General features: G+C 40.4%; 1 protein-coding gene across 2 annotated transcripts in view; it reads left to right on the forward strand.

The window, feature by feature from the left end:
* ZFHX4 (zinc finger homeobox 4) overlaps positions 1-10,000 on the forward strand; it is a 139,149-nt gene that overhangs the window by 127,077 nt on the left and 2,072 nt on the right. For both annotated transcript variants that reach the window (XM_075213680.1, XM_075213681.1), the window contains exons 8-10: positions 1-91; positions 666-6,041; positions 7,107-10,000. The exon at positions 1-91 is cut by the window's left edge and continues 27 nt beyond it; the exon at positions 7,107-10,000 is cut by the window's right edge and continues 2,072 nt beyond it. In XM_075213680.1, the coding sequence (XP_075069781.1) occupies positions 1-91; positions 666-6,041; positions 7,107-8,584 (6,945 nt within the window). In that variant the 3' untranslated portion in view covers positions 8,585-10,000. The remainder of the gene's footprint in view (positions 92-665; positions 6,042-7,106) is intronic.

Genomic DNA, 10,000 nt, shown 5'->3' on the forward strand with positions numbered 1-10,000 from the left:
AACAGTATGCTGTTGCCACCGGCTGCATTTGAGAAGTTGGAAGGTGAGACGCCTGCGTCTACCACCACTGAGTTGTCTGGAAAGCCAACAGGTGAGTGCAGAGAAGCAGCATTCTATTTTAAACGTACATATTGTTTTATATACAGTGTTCAAAAACAGTGGACAGGACTGTTTAATGATACCAGTGAAAAATGGAAAGGCATCATCAGAACAGTCAAACAGTGCTAAACTAAATGTTATTTTTATTTTGAATATTATCATTTTGCAAGATGCTTCATAGTTAACTCATTATTTAATTGTTTTATTTAAAAAATAGATCAGCATATAATTCTATATTTATTAATACTGTAGAGACCCCGTTTTAACTTCTAAATCTGCAGAGCAGAAAGATGAATTATTTTTGCAGACCTCCGGTCTCCAGACGTCTTCTAACAATACCAGTAGTATCATTTTTCCATATTCTAATGGCTAACGCATCTCAGCTCATAAGAGCTTGTACAGCAGATTCTGCCTTTTAATTTTATTGTATTACATGCTTGTTCTTTGTTGCTGATCACATGAAAAATAAATCCTACAACACTCATCCACATAAAACTTTTATGCACATACAAATGAGAACAAATGCATTAGTGCTAATTTTATTCTCTCTTTTTTTTTTTAATTAGGTGACAGTCCAACAGAGGAAAAAAACAACCCAAGTGGAGATAATGTAAAGGCTGGCATTGAAATCAAAACAGAAGAGCAGAATATGTCCAAAGAATCGTCAGATCCCCCAGAATGGAGTAAAAACAGCAGCAAAGATTCCAAGCCCTGCGACTCACTGACGGAACAGCTTAGTGAGCAGCAGAAAAGGCAGCAGCTTTCGGTTTCCGACCGACACGTTTATAAATACCGTTGTACACATTGTAGTTTGGCTTTTAAGACTATGCAGAAGCTTCAGATACATTCCCAGTATCATGCTATCCGGGCTGCTACCATGTGCAGCCTCTGCCAACGTAGCTTCCGTACATTCCTTGCTTTAAAAAAACATTTGGAAACGGGCCACCCTGAGCATAGCGAGACTGAAATCCAGCAGCTGTGTGCATCCTTACCTGTAAATGGGGATCTCTGGGCTGAAACTGAAAGCATAGCAGCAGACGACCACTCCCTAGAACAGGAGAATGAGCGAGAATACGAGATTGACCATGAAGGTAAAGCTAGCCCGGTTGGGAGCGACAGTAGTTCCATTCCAGATGACTTGGGCTCAGAACCAAAGCGGACCTTGCCTTTTAGAAAAGGGCCAAATTTTACTATGGAAAAATTTTTAGACCCATCACGACCATATAAGTGTACAGTATGTAAAGAGTCCTTCACTCAAAAGAACATTCTTTTGGTCCATTACAATTCAGTGTCTCATTTGCATAAGCTTAAAAAGGTTTTACAAGAAGCATCAAGTCCAGTTCCTCAAGAGACCAACAGCAGCACTGATAACAAACCATTCAAATGCAGCATTTGCAGTGTTGCCTACAGCCAAAGTTCTACATTGGAAATTCATATGAGATCTGTTCTACACCAAACAAAGGCAAGGGCTGCCAAACTAGAACCAAGTAGTAACAATACTAGTGGGAGTAACATAACAGGGAACATTAGCAGCCCAAGCCAAGGGATGCTAGATTCTATGAGTTTGCCAACTGTTAATAGCAAAGAAACCCACACAGATGCCAAAGAAATAAACAAAAAGCAAGCTCCTGAGGTTATTCCTACCCAACCTCCACATCACCCACCCCAATCACCAGCACAGCTTCAAATGCAACTGCAGCATGAACTACAACAACAAGCAGCATTCTTTCAACCCCAGTTTTTAAACCCAGCATTTCTTCCTCACTTTCCAATGACTCCTGAAGCACTTGTTCAGTTCCAGCAGCCTCAGTTTCTTTTTCCATTTTATATTCCTGGGACAGAGTTTAGCCTAAATCCTGACTTGGGACTGCCAGCCTCCGCTGCATTTGGTATGCCTGGAATGGCGGGATCACTACTCGAAGACTTAAAGCTGCAAATTCAGGCACAACATCAAGTTGGACAGACCCAGCTACAGCTGCTACAGCAGCAAGCACAGCAGCAGGCTCAGCACTATCAAGCTGCACAGTCACAACATCAACCACAAAGGCAGCATCATAGTAGCAGGATACTGAAACAGGAACAAAGCAGTGCAGCGAGTGTTGAAAGCCAACTAGCAAAAGATACTGCATGTTACAAAGAAGCTGAAGAAGTGGCTGAGAAAAAAGAAAAACCAAAGCAAGAAGTCACAAATGAGAATGACACTCCGAAAGACAGCAAAGACTTAAAGAAGCAGAAGCCATCAGAACCTACAATTCCACCTCCCCGTATTGCTTCTGGTGCTAGAGGAAATGCAGCAAAAGCTTTGCTAGAAAACTTTGGATTTGAACTAATAATTCAGTTTAATGAAAACAGACAGAGAGTGCAGAAGAAAAACAAACTTGGGGATAATGAAAACCATGAAAAATTAGAATGTGGGTCATGTAGTAAGTTATTTTCAAATATTCTGATCCTAAAGAGTCACCAAGAGCATATCCATGGACAGTTTTTCCCATATGGGGAATTAGAAAAGTTTGCCCGCCAATACAGAGAAGCATATGATAAACTTTATCCAATTGGACCATCTTCTCCAGAAACTCCCCCCCCACCACCACCTCCCCCACCACCTCCTCCCTCAGCACCACCTGCACAAGCCCCACCTCCACTTACTCCTACTGTACCTGTAAAAATGCCAAGCTCAACTCCAACTCCCTTGCAAGCGCCACCTCCTACTCCTCCTCCTCCCCCACCACCGCCCCCTCCACCACCACCTCCTCCTCCTCCCCCACCTCCGCCATCGGCTCCACCTCAAGTCCAACTTCCTGTCTCCTTGGACTTGCCTCTCTTCCCTCCAATTATGATGCAATCTGTACAGCATCCTGCTTTACCTCCACAACTTGCACTACAGCTCTCCCCCATGGATGCTTTGTCAGCAGATCTTGCACAGATGTGCCAGCAACAGTTGGGGTTAGATCCAAATTTTCTGCGTCATTCACAATTTAAACGCCCACGTACAAGAATAACAGATGACCAGCTAAAGATTCTACGTGCCTACTTTGACATTAACAATTCCCCAAATGAGGAACAAATTCAGGAGATGGCTGAGAAATCAGGCCTTTCCTTGAAGGTTATTAAACACTGGTTTCGTAACACTCTATTTAAGGAACGTCAAAGAAATAAAGATTCACCATACAATTTCAGTAATCCCCCTATAACAGTCCTTGAAGATATAAGAATTGAGCCACAACTAACTTCATTGGATCTGCATAGGTCAGATTCTTTCAGCAAAAGGTCATCGAGAACCAGGTTTACTGACTATCAGCTTAGAGTCTTACAGGACTTTTTTGATACTAATGCATATCCAAAGGACGATGAGATTGAACAACTTTCCACAGTTCTCAATTTAGCTACGCGTGTTATTGTTGTTTGGTTTCAAAATGCCAGACAAAAAGCTAGGAAAACTTATGAAAATCAAGCTGAAACTAAAGATAGCGAAAAGAGAGAACTTACCAATGAGCGTTACATTCGTACTAGCAACATGCAGTATCAGTGTAAGAAATGCAATGTTGTGTTCCCTAGAATATTTGATTTAATTACACATCAGAAAAAGTTATGTTATAAAGATGAAGATGATGATGTTCTAGATGAAAGTCAAACGGAAGATTCCATGGATGCTACAGATCAAATTATGCCAAAGACATACTATTCTACTAGTCAAGCGGAAACATCAAAAGCTTCAACTGCGACCACAGTAAGCTCTGGCTCTGGCTCAAGTACTCCCTTAATTCCATCACCCAGACCAGAGTTTGGTAAAACTTCACCAAAACCTGATGTACAGACAGAGAAACCAAAGCAAATTGATGCTATCGCTAGCTCATTAGCCTCCAAGCTAATACAGTCAAATATGACAACATCACCCGATACACAGCCTTCAGTATCTGTAACTCAGCAAAGACAGCCTCAGCAAACTGCAAGACCTTCATCAGCATCACAAAGCAATCCTGTTACATCTAGTCCACTACCAATGTCTTTGTCTTCTCTACAGAACAGCCTACCTCCTCAGTTGCTACAATACCAATGTGATCAATGTTCAGTTGCTTTTCCAAACCTGGAACTGTGGCACGAGCACCAACACATGCATTTCTTAGCTGCCCAAAATCAGTTTCTCCATTCACAGTTTTTAGAAAGGCCAATGGACATGCCATATATGATTTTTGACCCTAACAACCCACTTATGGCAGGGCAGTTACTTGGTAGCTCCATGTCTCACATGCCACCACAAGCCGGTGCACCACATGGAGGACATACACCTGCGGCTGCTTCTTTAAAAAGAAAGATGGATGACAAAGATGATAATAATTGTAGCGAGAAGGAAGGGGGCAATAGTGGTGAGGACCAACATCGGGACAAGCGTTTAAGAACTACAATTACTCCTGAGCAACTAGAAATACTGTATGAGAAATATTTGCTGGATTCCAATCCAACACGAAAGATGCTTGATCATATCGCAAGAGAGGTGGGCCTTAAAAAAAGAGTGGTGCAAGTCTGGTTTCAGAATACAAGAGCCAGAGAAAGAAAAGGTCAATTTCGAGCTGTAGGTCCAGCTCAGTCACATAAAAGGTGTCCTTTTTGCCGTGCACTTTTTAAAGCAAAATCAGCATTAGAAAGTCATATTAGGTCTCGGCACTGGAATGAGGGAAAGCAAGCTGGTTATAGTTTGCCACCAAGTCCTCTCAATGCAATGGATGATGGTGCTGAAAGCCCAAATAAATATATGTTTTTTGATTACCCCACACTTCCAAAGAATGACCAACTAAGTGAAAATGATTTGCCCTCTACTGTTTCCACACCTGTGAGCAAAACTGCCGAGCTATCACCCAAGAATCTTTTAAGCCCATCATCTTTTAGAGCAGAACGCAATGAGGACATAGAGAACTTGAATGCTCCCCCTGCTGAAAGGTTTGATCAAAGTAAAAATGACTTTGATGAAACATCATCAATTAACACAGCAATTAGTGATGCTACAACAGGAGATGAGGGAAACAACGACATGGAAAGCACCACTGGTAGTTCTAAAGATGTAAAAACTCCCAAAGAACCAAAAATGCAAGTCAATGACAATTTGCCAAATACAAGAACTACTCCCACAGTGGACAATTGTGATGAAAGTTATTTCTTCTCTTTATCAAATACATCACATAATAACATGGACAGAGAAAGCGATTATGACCAAAGTATATATATGACTGATGAATTTGAGGACTATGCTGACCGTAGTGAGACATCAAGTATAGCAGATCCAGATCCCAGCTCACCAAACTCATTTGGTAGTAACAGCCTTTTTAAAGCCAAAAATTATGATCGACCAGGTCATAAACGTTTCAGAACTCAAATGAGTAATGTTCAGCTTAAACTTCTCAAAGCTTGCTTTTGTGATTATCGGACTCCCACAATGCAAGAATGTGAAATGCTGGGCAATGAAATTGGTCTTCCCAAACGTGTTGTGCAAGTTTGGTTTCAAAATGCACGGGCGAAAGAGAAGAAATTCAAAATAAACATAGGGAAGCCTTTCATGATTAACCAAACTGGGCCAGATGGAACTAGACTGGAGTGTTCTCTTTGTGGGGTGAAATATTCAGCACGTCTGTCCATTCGAGATCATATATTTTCAAAGCAACACATTACAAAGGTGAGAGATACAATAGGAAGTCAACTTGATCGTGAAAAGGATTATTTGGCTCCTACAACAGTACGGCAACTAATGGCACAACAAGAACTGGATCGGATAAAGAAGACTACAGATATTTTGGGTTTAACTGTTCAGCAGTCGAGTTTAATGGAGAGCAGCACTCTTCATGGTCTCAATCTGGCAGCATCTTACCAAGGGCTACCTGGCCTTCCTCCAGTTCTCCTTCCTGGGATGAACAGCCCATCTCCATTGCCTGGGTTAACACAGAGTTCAAATGGTAAGTTGTGATATATAATTGGTTGAGCATAATAATAAAGCAGTGTAGGCAGAGATAAATCTAGTAAGCTTTTGAAAGAATGATATTTGCTATGAAAGTTAATATTAATAAACAAAAGTAGAAAGATGATCCGTGCACATTGTGCCACCAAGTGTATGATCTGACTTTTTGTCTGAGGTAGTAAGATATATATTTTAAAATGATTGTAGAAATAACCATAGTAATAGATGTTATTGTTTTGAAAAGCTTCCATATCTGCCAGTAAGACAAATGTATGCTACTTTCAACACACATTGCTCTAGTATCTGTAACATCTTCATTTTCCAGTGGCAAAAGAGACATACCCTCTACTGTTTCTAACTTTGCTGTAGCTCACTATAGAACTGAAGTTTTGCTTTGTTTATATCATGTCTCCCAGCTTTGGAGAGTCAGGAATCGGGACAGGGGTATGATCATGTCACAATGGGGACGTGACAACAATATTGGGGGGGTTGTCTAACGCTTTTGAAGAGTTAGGTTGCCTCTTTCCCCCCTTCCCTTACCGCCAATCACCCATTCATTACCATACGCACCTACAAATTAAGGTTTTATAAGAGTTTATATTCTGTGTACGGATTTAGAATTGGGAGGCAGACACATCCTAGTACAACTCTAAAACACAGTTCAAAAATGAATCTGTTACATGCAAAAGCAGGCAGTATTTTCCCTTCATGCAGAAAAAAATGCATTTACACCCCTTACATCACAACATAGTTTGTCCGGGTGCAAATTTGTGCCCTTTAACTGGATTTTCTCACAACTCTTAACTGATTTCTTACAAGTGATCCCAGTTACATCTGATAAGGTAGCATAATAACAGGACTACCCAAAATAGATTATGTTTTTGCAGTATACTATACTCTCACTCATATAGATTCCTTTAATAAAATATTCTATTGCAAAAAACATGGTTGTTTTCAGATATCATAATGCACATGAAAATTGCTTTGTACTTGGTAGCGATTGTTTTAAAAATAAAAATGATGGAAAATGTTTAACAGCTGTGATTTTTCCTTGATGTTTCAGCTCTGACATCTCCTGGTGCAGGCATGCTTGGATTCCCTACTTCAACTACTCCATCTCCTGCCCTGTCTCTCAGCAGTGCTCCCACCAAACCTTTGCTGCAGACTCCTCCACCACCTCATCCTCCTCCGCCGCCACCACCACCTTCATCCTCATCATCCTCTTTGTCAGGACAGCAGACAGAACATCAAAACAAAGATCCAGACAAAAATAACAAGCGACACAAATTCAAAAAGGTAAAAGAAGAATTAGAGGCTACCAAATCTGAAATGAGACAAAGTAAAAAAGAGGAAAAAATCTCATCTGCTCTTTCTATGTTGGGCAAAGCTGTAGGAGAAATGCCCGTGGACCCTGCTCAGCTGCAAGCTCTTCAAAATGCTGTTTCAGGTGATCCATCTTCTTTCATAAGTGGGCAGTTCTTGCCATATTTTATTCCTGGCTTTGCTTCATACTTCACACCCCAGCTTCATGGAACGATGCAAGGTGGGTATCTCCCTCCATTCTGTGGGATGGAGAGCCTCTTCCCATACGGTCCTGCAGTGCCTCAAGCAATTGCTGGGTTATCGCCCGGTGCACTGTTACAGCAGTACCAACAGTATCAGCAGAGCCTCCAGGATTCACTACAAAAACAACAAAAACAACAGCAGCATGAACAAAAACCGCCACAAGTGAACTCGCCTAATGTAGAAAGTGAACAGCAGAAAAAAGCAAATGAAGAGTCACAAAAGAAGGAAGAAAAATGTCCTGCCACGGAAAGCACAAACGAAGAACCCCAAACGAACCCAAAAAATGCAGACTTATCAGACACTTTCATTGTCCCATTTGTCAAGCATGAGTTTATATGCAGAAAGTGCCAGATGATGTTTACTGACGAAGAGGCAGCAGTAAACCATCAGAAGTCCTTCTGTTACTTCGGTCAGGCTTTATTTGACCCACAAGAAACAGTGCTTCGAGTCCCAGTCAACAAACATCAGTGTCTTTCCTGTGATGTGGCTATTAGTGGAAATGAAGCACTTAGCCAACACCTCCAGTCAAGCTTGCACAAAGAGAAAACAATCAAACAAGCAATGAGAAATGCCAAAGAGCATGTTAGATTATTACCTCACTCAGTCTGCTCCCCTAGTCCTAACACCACATCTACCTCGCAGTCTGCAGCTTCTTCTAATAACACCTATCCTCATCTCTCTCGCCTCTCCATGAAGTCCTGGCCTAATATTCTTTTTCAAGCATCTGCCAGGAAAGCTGCTTCTTCCCCTTCTTCTTCTCCCTCCCTCTCCTTGCCTTCAACGGTTACCTCAAGTTTGTGCAGCACCTCAGGGGTTCAAACCTCACTACCCACAGAAAGTTGCTCAGATGAGTCTGACAGTGAGCTGAGCCAGAAGCTGGAAGACTTAGATAACCCGTTGGAAGTCAAAGCTAAACCCGCTTCTGGCCTAGATGGTAATTTCAATAGCATCAGAGTGGATATGTTCAGTGTGTAGGAGTGAAGACAGGATCCCTTGCTTAAAAAAATAAGACTTTTAATTGCAGTTCCAAAGCTTCTCTAACCCAAAAAAAAATTTACAGTACCAAATGATTGACTCAGGATTGTTTTCCCATATTGATATGCTGGCAATATAGGACGGTATGGTATGGACAGAACTGTTGCAGATGGTTGAATGCGCTTGTAATATATGCTTAAAGTATGGAAAAAGGAAAAAAAAAATCCTCCAAGTTCTTTTGGAACTTGTTTCAAGCCAAAAACTCTCCAAAAGCAAATTGCACCTCAGCTGGATTGAATTCCAAAATGCTAGCATGTACTGTATGGGGGGATGATCCAGAATTTTCAAAGAGAAATTCTCTTAGTTTAGGTAGGTGTGATTCAGTAGCTTTAAATTCTCAGGTCAGAACATAATAACATTTCTCATTTGTTTAAAAAGCAGAAAGAAGCCTGGTAAAACTGTGACTTTTCCCCTCCAAAAATGTCAACCTTTATTAGAACACATTTACACATTTTTTTAGGTGTGTGTAGTGTATCAATAGACTTTATAACCCTTGCTGAACAGTAGGAAACATCCCTATGAGCTCACCCTGCAGGATAGTACAGTTTTACCATAGATGGGAATTGGATAGGTGGACAGATGGATATGCCCTGTGTATTGCAGTTTGTAAATGCCACAAGCTATATTTATATCCATATCACCCTTTTTCTTGTAGGATATACTAATATCTGTGCCAATTCTACCTTCTTACTTTTACCTCTGATCTCATCCTCCTTTTTTCTGAAAGAGGTAATAATTCTAGTTTTGATATAGACTGAGGTTTATGTGACATTTTTCATTTGTGAAATTAATGCTTTAATGTCCTTAAGGTACTTGCTTGTGTCTGGACTAGTGCACTTATAATTTTGTAGACCATGTGAAATTAATTCAAATGTTTTTTTTTTTTTTTGTTTTTTTGCTTTCCTTTTCTTCTGTTTATTATTTTGTATTTTTTGTTGTTTGTATATTTTTATGTTTTTTTTGTGTTTTGTTATTGTTCTCATATTGTTGTGTGTGGTGCAGCAACAGTGTGGTCTGCATTTGTTAGAAGGTTGCCTCCTAACAACCCAAAGACCTATTTAACAATTGGTGCATAAATAAAGTAGTACTATATACTTGAAAACCGCCTAAGTAAGTTGAACAAAATAAAAAACAAAGAAAAAAAAGAAAATTATGAAAAGGTATATTTGCTTCTATCGAAAGCAAAGAAGCTGCTTTAAAAAAAATAATAATTAAAAAGGGGACTAAAATTGTTTTGTATAAAGAGGTTAGCCCGGTGAATATAGGACTGAACTTAGTTAGATGCCTATACACTGCTATCTTGGTGATTAGGCTTTGTTGTACTTCCGTTAACCTGTTAGGTGCTGCCAGGGGCCT

This window comes from Mixophyes fleayi, chromosome 5 (assembly GCF_038048845.1).
Source record: "Mixophyes fleayi isolate aMixFle1 chromosome 5, aMixFle1.hap1, whole genome shotgun sequence".
Lineage (NCBI taxonomy): Eukaryota > Metazoa > Chordata > Amphibia > Anura > Limnodynastidae > Mixophyes > Mixophyes fleayi.